Below are 21,451 nucleotides of genomic sequence, written 5' to 3' on the forward strand. Positions count from 1 at the left end.
TCCTCCATCTGTCCTCCCCACCCCAGGACATGCTTAGACTTTGATGGCCACTCTGAACAGTGGTGGTAAGGAGACTGGCCTTGCTGTGGAATGTTCCACACCACCTGTCCCTCAGCACCCCTGGGGCACACAGGGTGGAGGGGGGAGCAGGGGCTGTAGCTCGCTGCCAGCCCCTTGGCATCCTGATGAATGGAGCTGTCCTTCCTCCCCACGAGGCCTTTGATCTCCCCCCCCACCCCCACCCCCGTGGGGAGGGGGCCAGGGGCATCAAAGACATTTTTGTGGCATTAGAGAATCAGATAAAGGCCACCTCACCTGCAGCTGGTCCTCCCACCCCTTCTGGCCCGGCCAAGTTGGGGGATCAACATGAGCCAAGGACCCTCTGACCTCACGAGGCCCAGAGGCATAGAGTTCTGACCACATAGTCTCTGGAAGTGTGCAGCTTCCACTTGGTTGCTCGCTTGCAGGTGGGGGCAAGCGCTGGATCGCAGGCCCTAAAGAGGTTCCTCTTGCTCTCTCATCTCCCCTCCGCACCCCCTCCTCTGAACACAGGCCTGATGAGGCGGGGGCTGGGGAGCAGCGTGCAGGCCTAGCGTTTCCCTCCTGGGCTGGAGGAAAGACTGCGTGTGCGGGTGCGGCGCGCGCCGAAGCGGGGTCCGGTGAGAGTTGACCCCTCCAGAGTCTGCCCGTCGGGCCGTCGGGTTTGACACCCCTACTCGGAGCACCCTGAGCCCCCGACCGACTTCCACTCCCGGCCCCCGCTCCAGCATCCCACTCCGCACCGCCCCCCAACCCAAACTCCCTCATTCCTGGGAAGTTTTCTCTCTTTACAGTCAACAAACCTGTCAAACGTCTCCCTTCCAGCCCGTCCCCCATTCCTCAGCTCCTCTTCCTTCCCCCGCTTACCCTTCTCCACCCTACTTCCCCGCCCCTCCTTGCCCCCGACTCCCGGCGGCGGCGGCGGCGGCGGCGGCGGCGGCGGCGGCGGCGGCGGGGGGCTCCCAGGCCTCGGGAGGCGAGGTGAGGGGGCGAAGCAGGCGGGTCCCGCAGCCACGAGCGCGCTCGGGCCCCGCCCCGGGACCTCGCTCCCGCCCTCCGCAGAGCTCCGCGCCCGCCGCCCCGGGGCGCACGGCTCCCTCCCGAGAGTCCCGCCGCCTGACTGTCGCAACTGCCACCCCCACGGCCCCCCTGCCCCCTGCCCCCCGCCCCCGCCCCGGCCCCACTCCCCTCCCACCCCCGCCCCCGGCTCTGATTTCTTCTCCCGAGCGAGCTCGGCAGGAGACACAGGCGCTGGCTGCCCCGTCCGCTCTCCGCCTCCGCCGCGCCCTCCTCGCCCGGGATGGGCCCCCCCGCCGCCGCCGCCGCCGCCGCCGCCGCCGCGGCTGCCGCGGCTGGAGCCATCACCGCCCGGCCGCCGCAGCCGACGCCGCGCTGGCCCTGAAGCCCGGGCCCGGCGCGCACCGGTTGTCCCCGCAGCCTCGCCCCCTGCCCGCACCCACCAGCCCTAGAGCTGTCACGATGCTGCCGCCCGCGCACTCCAGCCTGGGGCTGCTGCTGCTGCTCCTATGTCCGGCGCACGTCGGCGGACTGTGGTGGTGAGTGCTGCGTCTGGCTACCCTCGCGCAACTCCTGAAGCTTGCGGGTGGGGACCTCGGGACCGATAGTGGAGCCCGGAATCGCGCTCCTACTGCCTCCGGGCTCTACCTGCTCGCAGAGCCCAGCCGCGGGGCAGCTGGAGATGTGAGGGGGAGGTGCGTGTCGCTCCTGCCAGCCTCCGCCAGGGGCACTTCAGAACTGCCACTGAGGAGTTCCCGTCGTGGCGCAGTGGTTAGCGAATCCGACTAGGAACCATGAGGTTGCGGGTTCGGTCCCTGGCCTTGCTCAGGGGGTTAATGATCCGGCGTTGAGCCATGAGCCGTGGTGTAGGTTGCAGACGCGGCTCGGATCCTGCGTTGCTGTGGCCCTGGCTGGCATAGGCTGGCATAGGCTGGCAGCTACAGCTCCTATTAGACCCCTAGCCTGGGAACCTCCATATGCCGGGGGAGAGGCCCAAGAAATAGAAAAAAGACAAAAAGACAAAAAAAAAAAAAAAGAACTGCCACTGAGAGGTGCCTACCTCTCCTCCCCACCCCAACCACCCCCCTTCAGATACACTTTCAACTGTATTACCCCCTCCCTTGTCCCACACCCCACCCCAGGCTATGCACTCAATTCAGGTCACCAAGGAATTGGCGGGTCGGTAGAAAAGAGACATCGGGGAGACAAGGGCAGGATCTGTAGTCTGAGATTCGAAGATTGGAGAGTGTGAGGAGGGCTTCGGATTTAGGGGAAGGGGTCTGGATCTGTGGGAAAGAGAGGAACAAGGTGGGAAGCCACGGGCAGGGAGGGTCTAACGGCTGCCTCTTCCCAGTCCAATTTTGCCCACAAATGCACCAGCTTCTTCAGAGTGAGTGGTAGGGGCAGGAAAGGGAACGTAAAGGGGAAACTGAGTCAGAATCTTGGCTTTCTCTACCTCTTCCCTGAGCAAAGAGAAGGAAAAGCAGGGGAGGGACCCAAGCGCCTGGCCTTTCCAGATGTGGGGGTCATGGATGAAAAATATGCAGCTCGGAAGGTGCTGGGAACCCTGGAGGGTCCTGGTGGAAGGGAGGGAGGCCTGGCCAGCCAAGGGATGGGGACGTCTTCCCAGACCTGGCTGCTCGTTTTGGCCCTAGTTAGAGGGAAGCGAAAGTTTCGGGAATTTTGAGTCTTGCCGGGTGGACGGAGGCTGGCAAGGTGGGTGCCCGGCGGGGACAGCTGAGAAATCCGTCTCCCGCAGACTTTTTTTCCTTCTCGATCTCCGGGGCAGCAAAGACCCGCCCGGAATAGGTCAATGTTTAGAGAGGAGGGACTTGGACAGTACCGCTGGGGCATCAGCCAATCCTAAGAAGCCAAGGTCGTCTATATTTGCATATAGCCACGTCATTGGCTAGATTCTCTGCCTTCCACTCCTCCCCCACCCCGGGATTTGGAAGAAGGGGTGGGGCAGGCAGATCCCTCTCTTCTAGGGAGATAGCTGGATGCCCACACAGGGAGCTGTTGGCCACGATCCCTCTCCCATGATGCAGGAGAAACGTCCCTCAGGGTGTCAGTGAGGGGGCAAATCGAGGACGACCTAGGTCCTGTCTAGGGAACGTGCAATTCTTCTATCCTGACTTAGCATAAGGCAGTAGCAGTTTTGAAATAGACGGACCTGAGATCTAATCTCGCTCATTTGTTAAGCCGATGACCTTGGGCAAGTCATTTCTCCTCGGCTTCCCAGTGTCTCAACTGTAAAACAGCGAAGGAGTTCTCCGACGTGGTAGGCTTGATAGGAGGATTAAGTGGGATAACCTACAACATAATCTGACATAGGAGGTGTCCCTCAATGTAAGTCCCCTTCTCCCCACCCCAGAGTCCCCATGAGTGAAAAGAAGGATTAATTTAAATTAAAATCTGAAATCCTCAGCAAAATTGTGTAAAGGGATCTCTAGCTCTAGTTCCCCATGCACACCTTTCCTACCTTCGCCCTTTCTCAGGCCATGGGGACAGGGGTGTCTCTCCCTGATGGCTGTTGCCTTCCCATCCCCCCAATTCCATTTGTCCCAATTGTCTTCATCCTTCCAGTTAAAATATCACTTCCTCCATGAAGCCAGTCCCTCTGTCTTCGCTCCCTTGCCTTCTCTGTGCTCCCACTGCACTCCATGCATTAGGCAACTATGCCAGTTATGCATGTTACTGACAACCATCTCCTCTTGGGTCTCTTTTCCCTGCTCCTGGAAGCCTGAGCCTTTGTCCTTAGGACCTGGGAGACTAAAGGTACTGGGGACAGTTTTATGGAGTGCTGCTGAATTGGTTGATTCACCTTTCTGGGGTTTGTGTCCATGGGGGTTCCTTTGTTCGGAAGGGGCTGCCAGGTGGGAGCCCTGCCAGAGGGAGAGAGACCTGGCCCCTTGAAGACTGACCCTGAAGCTGGAAAGCAGGGAGCGGGGGAGGAGGTGAAGAGGGCAGGTGTGGGAGAACACAGAGGCCTTCATGGCCACAGCTGCAGGGTGAGCCCCGGTGAAGAGTGAGGGGCTGGGATGATAAGGAGTCTGGTGACTGCCTCACTCAGATGCTTCTGAAAGGCTCTTGTCACTTCTTGCCCCCACCCCAGAGGTTTCACCTTAAGTAAGAGCTTCTTTAGGCCAGGAGCTTCCAGGCTGTTCCCTGATGTCCAGGACTGGCTTGCCGGACTTCCCTGCTTCTCGGAGAACACTGGCCAGACTAGAGCTCCAGCAGTGAACAGGAAAGCAGCTGGACCCTCGGCAGCCCAGTGCAGTCCATGTTGACATTCTAGCAGCAGCCAGGCTGGGAGCAGACAGGACCCTAGGGACTGAGGGACTGGACTGCCTTGGTTAGGAAAGGAGCATTCTGGAGGGTCCCAGACCCTGGAATAGGCTCAGAGACCTGACTCCACTTTCTAAAGAAGTTTTCCTTCCACCTTCTCCCCCGCCCCTTCTTCTCTGATGCAACGCATGCTTTCTAAACTCTGCCTCCGGCCTCTGTCTTTCTTTCTCTCCCATCTGTAACCATATCTTTGTGAATCGCAGAATCCCAGATTCCAGGACATTGGCCAGGCTCTCTTGAGGTCATCTTGTCCAGCTTACTGCCTCCAGGCCATCCAGTCTATGTCCTGGCCCTGACAGATCCTGTCCTGGTCACCAGCTCCCACCCCTTCCACTCTACTCCCTGCCTCCGCCCCCACCCTCCCCCAGGAAGTTCTTCTCAACGTCGGACCCATCTTTATTTATACCTTCAATCAGTGGATGGAGAAAAGAGCTCCCTCTCATAGAACAGCCACATCAATTTCCTCCTCCCTTCCTCTTTCCTCTTTCTGTTTTATATTTTCTATGAAAGAAACGAACCCTCTCCTTGTTCCACTAGGAAAACACCATGAAGTCTCCCTCCCTTCCCCCACCTCATCTTGCCTGGGGTTGGGGGAGAAGGGCCCTTCCCTATGCAACCAGGAACCAGACGCCCGGGACAGCCTCATCTCTGGCCCCAGAGGGAGGTAGGGAAAGGACCCAGGCTTCTTCCCAACATTTAGGTCTTCCAGCTGTGACCCCCACCCCAGGCTGGGCCGGACCGCCTTTCCCATTCTTGTCTTTATCTGGGGCCCCTGACCCTTGGTGGGCAGTCCTGTTGCTGGCTCCTACCGGGTTCAGGATGGGGTGGGGATGGGGGTGGGGTAGCAATCCATTCCCCCCCCCCCCCCCCGCTGCCATCACCACCAGGCCTCCCTCCTTGGCAGCTTCCCCTGCAGGGAGACAATGGGGCTGTGAGCAGAAAAGGGCAGGGGCAAAAGGAGGCTGGCTCAATCCAGGCCAGAGCATGCCCTGAGCCCACCAGAGTTCTGGCACTGTGACATTTCCTGGGGGGTGCAGCCCCCTTCTGTCCGGTTCTCATCGGAAGCCAGGAATTGGTGGGGGGAGGTCAGTGGGAGCCTTGATCACCAGGGCCCAGCGAGGGGGATTCCAGAATGTGTACTTTGATGGAGAAATGCAGCTGTGGAGGGGATGAGGCGAGGGTGGGGCGGGTAGCCAGGCCGCGGTCAGGCTGGCAGGAGGGCACCCAGCCAGCCAGAGCAGGAGGCGCTGGGGAACACAGAAGCCTGTCCCCAGGCACTGGGGAGAGCGCCCTCTAGCCTGCGCCCTCCTTCCTGCCAGGGGCGGGGTGGGGTGAGACCTGGGTGCTTCCCCAGGGCCCCCGGAGGAGGTGCTCAGGGAGGGAAAGGCACTGGGAGGTTCTTCACCTGCTTTCTTCCTGGCCTCTTTCGCTGATTCCTCCAGCTCTGAGTCCTCTGTTTAATCCAGAAATTAGATGTAGAAAGGACTTAGGCATCATCTGGCCCCATGGTCTCACTTCCACGGAGAAGTCTAGCAAAATTCAGCGACAGGAAGTGACTTGCCCAAGGCCACCCAGAATACAAGTAGCTGAGGGTTGGGACAGGGTGTCCACCTCCTGCTGAGTACCTCATCCCTGTGTGCAGTAGGGATAGGGGCTCAGGAGAAGGGTACCAGACCTTCCACAAGCCCCTCTGTGCCCCTGGCCCTACCCTCACCCATGGCAGTGCAGAAGGCACATGACAGATTCTCCCAAGGACATCAAGGAATGGTCACTGTGTCCGTGGCTTTGCCTCCCAGAGCCCTGGCCAATAGGAAGCCCTCTCGGGTGGTGAAGTCATTCAGGGCACGGAGGGCCCCTGCCTCTGAGAGCAAGGAGAAGGGGAGCCCTATGAGGAGGTGGGAAGGGCAGGATCCAGGACTGGGCAGAGAGAACCGAACTGGGCTGGGGTGCTGGGGGGGAGCAGTGGAATGGGGTGGCTGGTGGGCGGTGGGGAGGCAGGGGTTAATGGAGCTGGGGCATCACCGGCTTTGATGTGGTGGTTGGGGTGGGGGTAGGGACTGGGGGAGGGGGAGCAGTAATTACGGAGTTAGACAGAGCAGGACAGGACAGGCGGGCGGGCACAGGCCCGGGCCCAGCCGCCTCAGCAGCCGTCAGGCAACATTTTTCTGCCCCTTCTCCACCTCCCACCTCCCCCACCCCTGTGCAGCCCCCACCCACAGCCCCAGGGCTCAGGGCTCCCTCTGCTGGCTCTTGGGAAGGGGGTCAGACTAAGGACCCTAGAGGGGGAGTGTGGGGAAGTAGTGGGGGGCCAGCTATGAGACCCTTCAGAGGAACAGGCACCAAAAGGGTCTGTCATCCTCTTGGCCTCAAAAATCGACCCAGAAGCACTCAAGGGGCGGGGGGGAGGGGTCCTGGAGGGTGCTCTGGGTCCCAGGGCTGCGCTGACTGGGGAGGAGGAAAAACTGGGATCCAAGCTAAGTGAAGCTAAATGCAGAGAGTTGGAGAAAAGCGTGTTCTCAGAAATTCGCAAGTGCTGCCTGCACTCCTACGGGTTGCTGTGCACCGAGAGATGAGGAAGATACAAAACACTTGTGGGAGTTCCCGTTGTGGCTCAGTGGGTTAAGGGCTGGACATAGTCTCCCATGAGGATGCGAGTTCCATCCCTGGCCTTGCTCAGGGGGTTAAAGATCCGGCATTGCTGTGGCAGCTGCAGCTCTGATTCCACCCCCAGCCTGGGAACTTCCAAATGCCACAGGTGTGGCCCTAAAAAAGCAAAAAAACACAACACACACACACAAGAAAACATTTGTGGACACCGGCTATCTGGACAGAGTCTCTTCATGTGTAACCTGGGAAGCAGGCAGGTAGTATTCTTTATTTCCATCTCATAGTTAAGGAGACAGAGACTCAGAAGGTGAAGCTTCTTCATTCATCCAACAAATGCTAAGTGCCAGCTTGACATGTGAGGGACTTGCTAACCTCACAGAACGAGCAGAGAACAGCAGAGCCCAGATCCAAAGCCGAGTCCGATGGATCCTCACGGCCTCGAGCGTGTTTTGCTAATGACATTATGCTTCTTGCTGAGATCTTTGTCTTTGATGAGTTTACATCTTAATGGAGAGAGAAGCCAAGAAAATATGACAAACTAATCACACCGCTGGCACCATACCAACTCCCCCCCCCAATGAGTGACACAGGGGTGGGGGAGGTCAGGGAAGCCTGGGGCCCAGGGGGGGGGGGGGCTCCTTAGGGTGAGTGGGGTCTGAGGTGAGCTCAGAGAGATGCTGGGTGAGATTTTGATGACTTAGGAGTGGGGAGGACGTCGCTTTGGGTCCAGAAATTTGGCGGCGTAATCGGAGATGGAGGCAGAGTCAGTCAACCCTGTTCAGGGGAAGGGCTGGGTGGAGGATGGCGCATGAGGCCACCTGCGGTAGCAGAAGACTTCAGGTGGCCGTTTCCTCCAGTCCCTTTGGTTTTTAAAATAGTCACCTAAATTTCTCGCAAAGGGGGGATTCCTCTGCTGAGTGGCCAGGGTCAGCCACCCCCCCTTCTCCGCATGCTCCCCTGTATAATGGAGGTGAGATGGGTGATTCTCTTTGGCCCTCTGAATCCAGAGGTGGAAAGGCAAGTTAGACCAGAAACCTCTGAGGCTTAGATCTACAGACGATGCCAGTAGGAACTGGCTGGCCCCTGCTGCCACCTCACGAGGCTATTTATTCTAACAACCAAGGGCCCTGGGAGGGAGAGCTTGGCACAGGCTAAGGCAGATAGAATGGCCAGCCCCAGGCTTGTCCCTTCTTGTCAACACACGGATTTCTTTTAGGGCCAGCTTCTTTTTTTTTCTCCCCCTATGCCCAGGAGTGGCTATTCAGTTAGCAGTATTATGTATCCAGATCTCACATATTATATATTTCCTATCACCACTGAGCTCCAGCACACACCCACCCCCACCGCAACCACACAGACTTTTTTTTTTTTTTTTTGTCTTTTTTGTCTTTTGTTGTTGTTGTTGTTGTTGTTGTTGCTATTTCTTGGGCCGCTCCCGCGGCATATGGAGGTTCCCAGGCTAGGGGTTGAATCGGAGCTGTAGCCACCGGCCTACGCCAGAGCCACAGCAACTCGGGATCTGAGCCATGTCTGCAACCTACACCACAGCTCACGGCAACGCCGGATCGTTAACCCGCTGAGCAAGGGCAGGGATCGAACCCGCAACCTCATGGTTCCTAGTCGGATTCGTTAACCACTGCGCCACGACGGGAACTCCCACACAGACATTTTTGAATGGATCCATCTTCTCTGGGCTGATCTCAGGCCCATGGTAGCTCAGAGGCCCTGGAAGAATCAGAAGGGATGGAAAGGGAGATGAGGGAGTTATTTCTTTCCTTTTTTTTTTTTTTTTTGTCTTTTTGCCATTTCTAGGGCCACTCCCACGGCATATGGAGGTTCCCAGGCTAGGGGTCGAATTGGAACTGTAGCCACCGGCCTACGCCACAGCCACAGCCACAGCAACATGGGATCCAAGCTGCGTCTGTGACCTATACCACAGCTCACAGCAATGCCGGATCTTTAACCCACTGAGCACGGCCAGAGATCGAACCCGCAACTTCATGGTTCCTAGTTGGATTCGTTAACAACTGAGCCACGATAGGAACTCCGTATTATTTCTTTCTTTCCTTCTTTCTTTTCAAACATTTTCTTGTGAAGGGAGTTCCCACTGTGGTACAGCACAAATGAATCTGACTAGTATCCATGAGGATGTGGTTTTGATCCCTGGCTTCACTCAGTGGGTTGGGGAATCCAGCGTTGCCATGAGCTGTGGTGCAGTTCCCAGACATGGCTCAGATCTGGTGTGGCTGTGGCCTAGGCCGGGGGCTGCAGCTCTGATTCGACCCCTAGCCTGGGAACCTCCATATGCCGCCTGTGCAGTCCTAAGATAAAGCAAAAAATAAAAAATAAAAAAAATAAAAATATTCTTGTTAGGGCCACACCTGTGGCATATGGAAGTTCCCAGGCTAGGGGCCGAACTATAGCTGCAGCTGCCAGATCTATGTCACAGCCACACCAGCGCCAGATTCTTAGCCCGCTGAGCGAGGCCAGGGATCGAACCCGCATCCTCATGGACACTAAATGGGTTCTTAACCCGTTGAGCCATAATGGGAACTCTGGGAGTTATTTCTTGATATGGTTAAAAATGGCATTAAAGATGGAGAGGATATTTGAGCCTCTCTTGCCAACTCCTCACTTTTCCGAAGCCTAGGGAGGGACCCAACTTGCCCAGAGTGGCTCAGCTCACCCTGAGTTGACAGAGAGCCGGGTGGAAAAATGAGGCCTGGTGTTTTGCCCATGACCCCCCTGCCACTCTCATTTTGGAGTTTCCTTTCCTGTGACTTGAAGATGGGAGTGAGGACTGGAGGGCAGGGAGCAAGCTGGTCCCTCGGGACTCTAGCGGCTACTACTGCCCATCCCGCCTCCTGACCGGCTTGTAAACAAGTCTAGTTCCCAGGCAGCCAGCCAGCCTGGGGAGCCAGACCCGGACCAGAAACTGACTCTGGGGCAGCCCCTCGGCCCTGCGAAGGGCCAGCCCCACCTCCTGGAGGCCCTGCCCTCTGTGTTCCTCCTGAATCCTCTCCTATCTCAAGCTTCTGGGAAAAAGACAAGGTCAAGAGGTTTTTCCCTTTCTTGCCTGCATACCCCCCACCCTCTCCCACTTTCCTAGGGCAGGAGGAGGGAGAGGAGAGGAGGGGGCGAGTAACCTTGGGACGATAAGGCCAGTCAGCCTTGGGAAAGTAGGGAGTTAGCAAAGGGCAGGACTGGGGAGGGGAGAGTGGGGGTGGGGTGGAGAAGATGGGTTTGCAGGGCCCCAGGCTCCCAGGTGGAGTCCTGGACAGGCAGGTGACAAAAGAGGAGCTGGACAGCTCTGGGGAGGCCTGCTTCCCTGCCTCTGAATCCAGTTGGGGAAAAAGAAAACATTTCAGGAAGTTAATTAGGAGTCATGAAACCGCATGTGGACAGGGGGCTGGGCACAAGTGAGAACCTTCTTCTTAGATGGCTCATTCAGTCAGTTATTCATTCAAAAACATGCACTAAATGGTATTCATTGTAGTATTAGTCATCATTCATAATAGGCAAATTCTCACAATAAAAAATGGAAGGAAATACAAATTAAGCGGCTAAAACTCTGCCATGGGAGATAAAAAAAATGACAGCCCCAACGCTCAAGGCGCTCATCCCGACCCTGTACCAGGATGGTGGAAGCTGCCCCCAATCCTTTGCGTAATTCAGTGGATGTGTGGATGGGAGATGGGTGGATGGGTAGGTAGATGGATAGATGGATAGATAGACAGACAGACAGACAGATAGGGATTGATCAACTTTTTTGGAGTTTTTTTGTTTGTTCATTTTTTGTCTTTTTAGGCATTTGGAGGTTCCCAGGCTAGAGGTCCAATCAGAGCTATAGCTGCCGGCCTGCGCCAGAGCCACAGCAATGCCAGATCCAAGCCGCGTCTTCGACCTACACCACAGTTCAAGGCAACGCTGGATCTTTAACCCACTGAGCAAGGCCAGGGATTGAACCCACAACCTCATGGTTCCTAGTCGGAGTCCTGAGCCAGGGCAGGAACTCCCTGGTCAACTTTTGAAAATAACTGGGCCGCTGGCAGCCAGCTTGGGTTGTCCTACACTTGGCCCACTGCACCCCTGCCCCATCTATCACTTCTTTAGAGTTGGAAAAGGGTGGGGCTGGACCTTCCCAGGCGCCGTTTGGAATGCAGTGTGGGCAGGTACTGAGCATAAAGGAAGGAAAGTCTGGACTCTAAGTTTCTCCACCGAGGAGAAAACCTTGGCTCCTGGACTGCTTGGGTTGGAATTGATGACAATGACCTGGTAGGGTGTGTGTGTGTGTGTGTGTGTGTGTGTGTGTGTGTGTGTGTGTGTGTGTTAGGAGACTTTAAGGGACCAAGCTTACACATCATCCTGCAATCATGTCTCCAAGCACCACACTCCTCAGTGCTGAGACGTTCTGCCTTAAGCCCTAAATTCCTCTTGCTGCTATTTCAGCCCATTTCATCTCATTGTTGTGGGGCCAGAACGTGCCTGGACAGCCTGTACTTGTGGAGCAAATGGGGACAGTGGGTGGATGTGCACTACAGCTAAGCCGAAAAGGAGGCCACCTTGACCTTTGACACCTCTCTACCAACATTTTCCTCCACGTTTTCTGTCTCCTGGGGCCACTTCACCCCACCCAAAATCTTTTTCTGCCTTCTGCTAAAGGATTTTTGAGTGGTTTCAAACTACCCTCAACCCCTCATTCCTACAAGACAGGGATCTCAGCTCAGTGCTTAAATAAGAGCCATCCAATTAGGAGTTCCCTGGTGGCTCAGCAGGTTAAGGATCTGGCATTGTCACTGCTGTGGCTCTGGTCACTATGTGGCGCATCTTCAGTCCTTGGCCTGGAAACTTCCACGTGCCACAAGTGCAGTCAAAAAAAAAAAAAAAATATATATATATATATAGGAGTTCCCATCGTGGCGCAGTGGTTAATGAGTCCGACTAGGAACCATGAGGTTGCGGGTTCAATCCCTGCCTTTGCTCAGTGGGTTAACGATCCGGTGTTGTCGTGAGCTGTGGTGTAGGTTGCAGATGTGGCTCGGATCCTGCGTTGCTGTGGCTCTGGCGTAGGCTGGTGGCTACAGCTCCGATTTGACCCCTAGCCTGGGAACCTCCATATGCTGTGGGAGCAGCCCAAGAAATGGCAAAAGGACAAAATATATATATATATATATATATATATATATATATATATATATATCCAATTAAAGTAGTTCCACCCAGTTGTGAATACCTAGCCGACTTTAACATTCAGGGATCTGGTATATGGTGACCAAATGGCAGCACTTTCCAGAGATCCCCAGCGTGGTGCAGCAGAAATGAATCCAACTAGGAACCATCAAGTTTCGAGTTCAATCCCTGGCCTCAATCAGTGGGTGTAGGATCCAGTGTTGCTGTGATCTGTGGTGTAGGACACAGATGTGGCTCTGATCTGATGTTGCTGTGGCTGTGGCATAGGCTGGCAGCTGTAGCTCCAATTCATTCCACCCCTAGCCTGGGAACCTCCGTATGCCATGGGTGTGGCCCTAAAAAGCAAAAAAAAGCAAAAAAAAAAAAAAAAAAAGGCAGCACCTTCCTCGGGTTTACAAAGCCTGAGAATGGAGGGATTTCTGAAAGTGTGTGGAATTTCCCATGAGGTCTTTACCCCCCCAAGCCAAACAGCACCCCCTTCCCCAATCAGTGATGTTGCTCCAGTGCACAAGGCCATCCTGCTGAAGTAAGTTTACAGACACTGGAGCAGAAGGATGAGTGTCACCTGTTTTACAACAGTGCCTCTGAGACTCAGTCCCTACTTCCCTCCTCCTGCTCTCCAGTTCAGGGAAACAGAGGAGATCAGGGTGGGAGGGCCTACTTTATTTTTTTTTTAATTTTTATTTATTTATTTATATTGTCTTTTTTTCTTTTTCTTTTTCTTTTTTCTTTCTGCCTTTTCTAGGGCTGCTCCCGTGGCATATGGAGGTTCCCAGGCTAGGGGTCTAATCGGAGCTGTAGCTGCCGGCCTACACCACAGCCGCAGCAACGTGGGATCCGAGCTGCATCTGCAACCTACACCACAGCTCATGGCAACACTGCATCCTTAACCCACTGACCAAGGCCAGGGATTGGACCGGCAACCTCATGGTTCCTAGTTGGATTCACTAACCACTGAGCCATGATGGGAACTCCTGTATTGTCTTTTTGCTGTTTACTCCCATGGCATATGGAGGTTCCCAGGCTAGGGGTCGAATCGGAGCTGTAGCCACCGGCCTATGCCAGAGCCACAGCAACGAGGGATCCAAGCTGATTCTGCAACCTACCCCACAGCTCATGGCAGCACTGCATCCTTAACCCACTGAGCAAGGCCAGGGATCAAACCCGCAACCTCATGGTTCCTAGTTGGATTCGTTAAACACTGCACCATGACGGGAACTCCCAGGAGGTCCTACTCTAGAGATCAAAGCCAAACCTTCCCATTTTACAGAAGGAGAAACTCGGGCTAGAGAGAGGGTATGACTTTCCTCAGAAGCTCCATTCCCTAGCCTTTTTTTTTTTTTTTTTTTTTACTTTATTTTTTTCTTTTTAGGGCCACACCCACAGCATATGGAAGTTCCCAGGCTAGGGGTGGAATCAGAGCTGCAGCTGCTGGCCTACACCACAGCTACAGCAACACGGGATTCGAGCCGCATCTGCAATCTTCATCACGACTTTCGGGAATGCCAGATCCTTAATCCACTGAGCAAGGCCAGGGATTGAACCTGCATCCTCATGGATACAAGTTGGGTTCATTAACCACTGAGCCACAGCGGGAACTCCAGCCTGTTGAATTTTAACCTTGGTCTACCTGGTGCCAGCTGCCTTCACCTTGAGTCAAATTCCTTGAAGGATTTATGAACGGCCATGTGCACAGAAGGCTAATACTAAATCCTTGATAGCAATTTCAGTCTCGGATCTAGTCTAAGACACATACATGGAACAGTAAGAGAACCATATGGGACAATCTCAGTCTCTTTTGGGGGATGCTGGTTGGGGAAGAGGCATGTCACAGCTCCTGGCTGTGGGCTGGGCAGAGCTGGTCTTCCTTCCCCTCTTCCAGGCCCTTTTAGTTACACCCCTGATCTGCTGTTCTTTGCTTTCCAGGGCGGTGGGCAGCCCCTTGGTCATGGACCCTACCAGCATCTGCAGGAAGGCACGGCGGCTGGCAGGGCGGCAGGCTGAGTTGTGCCAGGCAGAGCCAGAGGTGGTGGCTGAGCTAGCCCGGGGCGCTCGGCTGGGGGTTCGAGAATGCCAGTTCCAATTCCGTTTCCGCCGCTGGAACTGCTCCAGCCACAGCAAGGCCTTTGGGCGCATCCTGCAGCAGGGTCAGTGTGGGGAGGGGACCAGGAGGGGGCTGCTTTCCCCTGGCTGGGGGATCAGAAGAGAGGGTAGGGGTTGGGGGAGGCTGCCTGAGCCCCACTTCTCCATTGGGTCGAAGGGCACCTTGCCTTGATCTTGTCTCCCAGCCCCACACTGCAGTCCCCCAAGACCCAGCTTTGGTCCTACTGTCTGACTGCCCTTCCCTGCCTCCACAGACATCCGGGAGACAGCCTTTGTGTTTGCTATAACCGCTGCGGGCGCCAGCCACGCGGTCACGCAGGCCTGCTCCATGGGTGAACTGCTGCAGTGCGGCTGCCAGGCGCCCCGTGGCCGGGCCCCGCCCCGCCCCCCGGGCCTGCCAGGCACCCCTGGGCCCCCAGGCTCCACGAGCTCCCCCGATGGCAGCGCCGCCTGGGAGTGGGGAGGCTGTGGCGACGATGTGGACTTCGGGGATGAGAAGTCGAGGCTCTTTATGGACGCGCAGCACAAGCGGGGACGTGGTGACATCCGTGCGTTGGTGCAACTTCACAACAACGAGGCAGGCAGGCTGGTGAGTCTGGGCAGGGATGTAGAGGTGTAGGTGTGTGTGTGTGTGTGTGTGTGTGTGTGTGTGTGTGCAAATGTGTGGGTGGTTGGGCTTGAAAGGATGTGGGAGAGTGTGGTATATGCACAGGAGCGAGTTTGTGGAAGGGTGTGGGGAGGTGAAGGTGTGAGTGAGGGTGTGTGTGTAGGAGTTTGTTCCTGTGTGGGCGGAGCCAGCAGGGGGGCGGAGCCTCGGGAAGATTGGCTAGGGGTGCGATTGGGCATGTGGGAGGTTGAGTGGCCAGCCTAGAAGAGGGAGTCACTTGGGGAGCCTGGGAGGGCCCAGTGCACAGAGTAGGGAGGGGACCAGGGAAGAGGACTCAGGGCCTTTAGGGACTTCAGAGAGGGAGGACATACCTCTGAGACAGAACAGGTGGGGCAAAGCTTGGGCTGGGTAGAGAGCAGGCTGCCAGGGCTGGGGCAGAGGAGGGAGACAAAGCTGGGGAAGAGAAGCGGGGTAAAGGTATGGGGTCTGCAAAGGGGAGCCCGGAGAAGTAAGGGAGGCTGGAAAGGGATGAGAACAGGCCCAAGGGGCAATGGGCTTAGGAAGGAGTGAAGGACAAGGAGTAGATCCTGGTGGTAAGAGGCCATCGGACAGAGGCCAGGAAATCTGTGACCGAAACTGGGCACTTGTCAGCTGGCTGCTGGGCAACCCCAGGCCAGTCCCTGCCTCTCCCCTTCCCTGTGTGATGAGGAGGCCCCAGGATCTCCCGTTTATGGACAAGAAGTAGTCTGGGTCAGGTGTTTCCAGGAAGGGGTGGGGAGGGGGGAGAGAAGGGACGGCAGGAATGGGGTGGGGACATAGATCTGTCCCCAGCAGATCAGGTTGGCCCCTGCACTCTGAGCTTTGGAAATGATCTTCTTGGAGCGTCTGACCCCATAAATCTCTGGTGGGGCTGGGAGTCTTAGACCCCACTTCCCCCCACTTCGGACATAAATAGCAAATAATGAGCAGGACTCTTGGGTTCCAGTTCTTCATAGGGCATTCACAAAGGGCTCGCTGGCACCCTCTGTCCTCTCCTGTGCTCTCCTGCACCAGCTCTGGGGTGTGTTAGGGACACCCCTCCACATCCTATGTCTTCTAGGGCTCTGGCCTGAGGCATTGGGTAGGGGGTGGCTGATACCGGAGAGGAATGTCCAGACAGGCCCACATACCTGTTGGAGAGGGTTGGGGAGGGGTGGTGGAGACAGAGCCCAGGCAGCCTGCTCTGCCTGGGGCCCTGAGGAGCAGGAATGAGGGGCCCTACTTGGCAGGAGGAATAGGGTGCGACAGCTGCCACATCCCCCCTCCCTCCAGGGAGACTCTTGCCCAGTGCTGTCCATTCTGCTTTCTCCCCCATTCCCTGGCTTGGATCCTGGAATCTGGCTGCAAAGTGTCCCCTGACTCCCCACTTCTCCTCCCCCATTGTTTTTCCTCCTCCTCTCTGGACTGTTGGTCCCTTGATTTCCTCCTCTCCACTTTGCGATCTCTGGGTTTTTGTGTCATTTTGGGGCTGCTCTTTCCTTTCTTCCACCCACTACCCTCCCCATCTTATTTTCTGTCGGTCCTCTGGGCCTTTCCCGATGTCTCCATTCGTATGCTCCTCTGCTCCTCGCAGGCTGTGCGGAGCCACACGAGGACCGAATGCAAGTGCCACGGGTTGTCGGGCTCCTGCGCGCTGCGCACCTGCTGGCAGAAGCTACCCCCGTTCCGCGAGGTGGGCGCGCGGCTGCTCGAGCGCTTCCACGGCGCCTCGCGTGTCATGGGCACCAACGACGGCAAAGCTCTGCTGCCCGCCGTCCGCACGCTCAAGCCGCCGGGCCGCGCTGACCTCCTCTACGCAGCCGACTCGCCCGACTTCTGTGCCCCCAACCGGCGCACCGGTTCACCGGGCACGCGCGGCCGCGCCTGCAACAGCAGTGCCCCCGACCTCAGCGGCTGCGACCTGCTGTGTTGCGGCCGTGGGCACCGCCAGGAGAGCGTGCAGCTCGAGGAGAACTGCCTGTGCCGCTTCCACTGGTGCTGTGTGGTGCAGTGCCACCGCTGCCGCGTGCGCAAGGAACTCAGCCTCTGCCTCTGACCCGCCACCGGCCTCCCCAAACTGCGCGCGGAGCCGCCTCTCGGCACCTGCCGGACCTCCGAGCTCCAGCAGGGGGCGTTGCTTGGCCCGCTTTCCCCCCGGAGAAAGTCCGTCTCCCAGGCCTCCTGGAAACTGAGGGGGGAAGGCGGGGTGCTTGGACTTAACGCCCGCTCAGGAAGGCCCAGGGCCCCGGGGGGGCTCCGAGAGGCGCTCTGAGGGCCTCTGGGGAAGACTCTACAGACCTTTTCTCTCCTTGGCTCCCAGATGGAAACCAAAGAGCCAGTTTCTGGGCCTCTGGAAGCAGGGCTCCCCAGAACTGCTGGCTATGGGGTGGGTGGGTGAGTTTAGTATCAATAAAGATATTTAAACCAGTAGGACTGGGCGCACAGTTTGGGAAGGGGGGCCGGTTTCCTGCAGGCTGCCACTGGGACATGCTCTGGAAGGAGTGTGTCAAGGGAAATGGGTTGTTTTGTTTTGTTTTGTCTTTTTGCCATTTCTTGGGCTGCTCCAGCGGTATAGGGAGGTTCCCAGGCTAGGGGTCTCATCAGAGCCATAGCCGCTGGCCTACACCACAGCCACAGCAACGTGGGATCCCAGCTGCGTCTGCAACCTACACCACAGCTCATGGCAACGCTGGATCCTTAACCCACTGAGCAAGGCCAGGGATCAAACCCGCAACCTCATGATTCCTAGTTGGATTCGTTAACCACTGCACCATGACAGGAACTCCGGGAAATGGGTTTTTTTGGTTTGTTTGTCTTTTTGCCTTTTCTAGGGCTGCACCTTCGTCATATGGAGGTTCCCAGGCTAGGGGTCAAATTGGAGCTGTAGCCACCGGCCTATGCCAGAGCCACAGCAACGCCAGATCCAAGCCGCATCTGTGGCCTACACCACAGCTCATGGCAACACCGGATCCTGAACCCACTGAGCAAGCCCAGGGATCAAACCCGCAACCCCATGGTTCCTTGTCGGATTTGTTAACCACTGAGCCATGACAGGAACTCCAAGGGAAATGGTTTTGAAAGAACTAGCATCTCAGGGCTCATCATTCTGAGTCCATATCTTCTGTCGTACCAACCAAGCTCTCCTGGCAGTGGTGGTGAAGAACACCAAACCTCTGCCTTGGCATTCTTCTTGTTCATCCTAGTACACATTTAGGGCCTGGTTCTGCAAGCTGGGGAAGAACTAGCTTTTTTTTTTTTTTTTTTTAACTGCCTCACTTGCCACATTTGGAAATTCCCTGGGTTTCAATCCAAGCTGCATCTTCGACCTATGCTGCAGCTTTGTGGCAATGCTGGATCCTTAACCCACTGAACAAGGTCAGGAATTGAACCTGCCTCTTCACCGACACTAGGTCAGGTTCTCTCTCTCTCTCTCTCTTTTTTTTTTTTTTTTTTTTTTTTTTTGTCTTTGCCATTTCTTGGGCTGCTTCCTCGGCATATGGAGGTTCCCAGGCTAGGGGCTGAATTGGAGCTGTAGCCACTGGCCTACACCAGAGCCACAGCAACACCAGATCCAAGCCACGTCTGCAACCTACACCACAGCTCATGACAATGCCGCGTCCTTAACCCACTGAGCAAGGCCAGGGATCAAACCCGCAACCTCATGGTTCCTAGTCAGATTCGTTAACCACTGTGCCACGACTCTTAACCAGCTGAGCCACAAGGGGAGTTCCCAGCATCTCTCTTTAAAGGAGCAGAACTAGAGGGTCTGGGGAAAGAGACCCAGAAGCCTCTGGTGGTGTACTCAATTCTCAGTTCAGCCCTTGTCTTAATTCTAACAGGGTGGGACACCTTCCCCTGCCTTTCCGTTTGTGTAGCCTCTGGGGAATTTGAGGGTATATTTTCAGGGCCACCTAAACCCATAGGATTAACTTTATAAACTGGAGCATGTAATGAAAATGTTACTAGTAACATTTTGTTACCATCAAAACCAATTTTGGGGGTTCTTCTTTGGCTCAGCCATAACCGTAACGAATCCAACTAGGATCCATGAGGATGCAGATTCGCTCCCTGGCCTCGCTCAGTGGGTTAAGGATCTGGCATTGCTGTGAGCTATGGTGTAGGTTGCAGATGTGGCTTGGATCTGGAGTTGCTGTGGCTGTGGTGTAGGCTGGCAGCTACAGCTCTGATTTGACCCCAAGCCTGGGAACTTCCATATGCCATGGATGTGGCCCTAAAAAAGACCAAAACAAACAAACAAACCAACAAACCTAACTTTACCTCCATTAACATTGAAAAGCCTGCCCAGAATGGCATTTCCAATCACACTTGAGAGGGAGATGAAGCAAATTTGTCCCAAAGTTTCTCTTGGATTCAACCATGTTTCCTTCTTTCTAGCCCCTCTCAGAAAAGTGATGGTGAGGGTAAAGGAACAGAGGAAGAATTTGGGGTCTGGGGTCCTCCAGAACTAAGCCTCATGCCCTCATCTTTTTCCAGGGAGAATGGGAGAGGACATGGCCAGATGGCTAGGATTCAGAGCCCCCCATTTTCCCAGAGTCCGAATACTGCAGTGGGGACTGACTCTCCAAACAAAGTCTGCAGGGCACAGCATGAGCATTAGATCCAGGCACTCTGGGTTGGAAACTGGTCCTACTGCTTAGAAGTTTACGATACAGGCTATGTTAACCTTTGTTTTTTTATCTAGGCAATGGGAACATCTTCCTGTTTCAGTTAGTCATTGCTGCATAACAAACAACCCACCTCCCCCCAACAAAGTTACTTCTCATGATCCTTTGGGTCAGGAATTTGTCAAGACTCAGCTGGGTGGTTCTGTTCCTTATGGCAGAATTATTCTCTGTGGTCATTCACTTGGATGATTCTGCTGGTGGCTCTGATGGGCTGGACAGTCCAAGAAGTTTCACTTATATGTGTCTAGTGCTTCAAAGCTTCTCCAGAGGCCTCCTTCTCACCATGTGACTAGCCTGGGCTTCCTTACAACATGGTGGCCTCAGTGTAGTCAGACCTCTTGTTTAAAGCTGGGTTTCAAAATAGACCATGCCAAGCTTGAAGGCAAAATCTCCAAGTCTCTTCTTAAGGTCCAGCCTTGGAATCTACCTGATAACACTGTCACTCCCTTTTGGTTTACACACATCACAGAACCAGCCAAAATTCAAGGGAAGGGAAAACAGACGCCACCACCTCTCAGTGGCACAGTGGCCAAGCATGTACAGCCATCATATCTTCATAGAATTGTGGGGAGGATTTTTTTTGAGATATGCAAAACACTTAACACAGCATTTGATGCAATAACTCTTGTCAAGTTTGTGTTTAGTAAATGGTAGTTACTGTGGAAGGTAAGAGCTGATGTTTTGCAGGCATCGAACAGGCCCTGATTGCAAATAAATATGCCCAACTCAAACTGGCTCAAGCCAAAGGGAGTTAATGAATGGATTTTACACCTAAAAGTCCAGGTGAATTTAGGCACAGCTGAACCCAGGGGCCCAAACGATTGATGTCATTGGGTGTCCCCCCCGCCACTTCTCTCTCATCTCTTTCTCTAAGCCCCACCCCCACATCTCTTGTTTCTGCCTGTCTCTGTCTCTCTTCTTACTGCCATCATTCTCTGCTGCTGCACATAGACTTCCTCTATGTGGCGGCCCTCTGCCTACATTCTCAGTGCTGCTGACCCAAAGAAGAATGGCCTTCCCAGCAGAAGTCCTAAGGAAGCTGGGATCAGGTCAACTTCAGTCACTTGCCTATTCTTGAACCAATAAGAGTGTCCAGGAAGTTGTACCATCATGACTGGGATTAGCAGCCCCTAGGACCACAGGGAATGGGAGCCCAGGGAGGAGAGCAGAGTTCTTCAAATGACACAGAAGGAGGGGGAACTCATCCTGGATGTGACAGATTCTTTTTTTTTTTTTTTTTTTTTTTTTGTCTTTTTGCTATTTCTTGGGCCGCTCCCGCAACATATGGAGGTTCCCAGGCTAGGGGTCGAATCGGAGCTGTAGCCACTGGCCTACGCCAGAGCCACAGCAACGCGGGATCCGAGCCGCGTCTGCAACCTACACCACAGCTCACGGCAACACCGGATTGTTAACCCACTAAGCAAGGGCAGGGACCGAACCCACAACCTCATGGTTCCTAGTGGGATTCGTTAACCACTGCGCCACGACGGGAACTCCCTTTTTTTTTTTTTTTTTTTTTTTCCTCTGGATGTGACAGATTCTAACCATGGTTCCCGCTGCATCTCCCCTCCCTGACAATGGACCCTGCATCCGGCTGTATGACCTAGCCAGGCTCAGCCCTTAAAGATCACATTGGAGCCCCAGAGCGAGGCCTGTGTGGGGAGGAAGTATCAGGCTGCAATGAGAAGGAAGAGGCATCTTGGTTTTTCTTCCTTCTTCCTCTTGGCTCCTTCAAGTCTAATGCCTGGGCTTCAGGGAAGTGTCATGGAGAATTTGGGCTGAGTCTCTTGGACTCAGAGGGCCTGGCTATCTTACTGAGGGGGTAGAGTGGAACCAG

General features: G+C 55.2%; 1 protein-coding gene across 1 annotated transcript; it reads left to right on the forward strand.

Moving 5' to 3' along the window:
* The first annotated feature begins 1,280 nt into the window (after window positions 1-1,280).
* WNT6 (Wnt family member 6) lies at window positions 1,281-17,359 on the forward strand. Its single transcript, XM_021075516.2, has 4 exons — window positions 1,281-1,595; window positions 14,128-14,348; window positions 14,559-14,893; window positions 16,524-17,359. The coding sequence occupies exons 1-4, from the start codon at window positions 1,519-1,521 to the stop codon at window positions 16,983-16,985; spliced, it is 1,095 nt and encodes a 364-aa protein (XP_020931175.1). The 5' UTR covers window positions 1,281-1,518; the 3' UTR covers window positions 16,986-17,359.
* Window positions 17,360-21,451: the final 4,092 nt, after the last annotated feature.

This window comes from Sus scrofa, chromosome 15 (genome assembly GCF_054392235.1).
Source record: "Sus scrofa isolate SSC_HxYL_T2T_F1_AM1 chromosome 15, Sscrofa_HxYL_maternal_Yorkshire_Landrace_v2.0, whole genome shotgun sequence".
NCBI lineage: Eukaryota > Metazoa > Chordata > Mammalia > Artiodactyla > Suidae > Sus > Sus scrofa.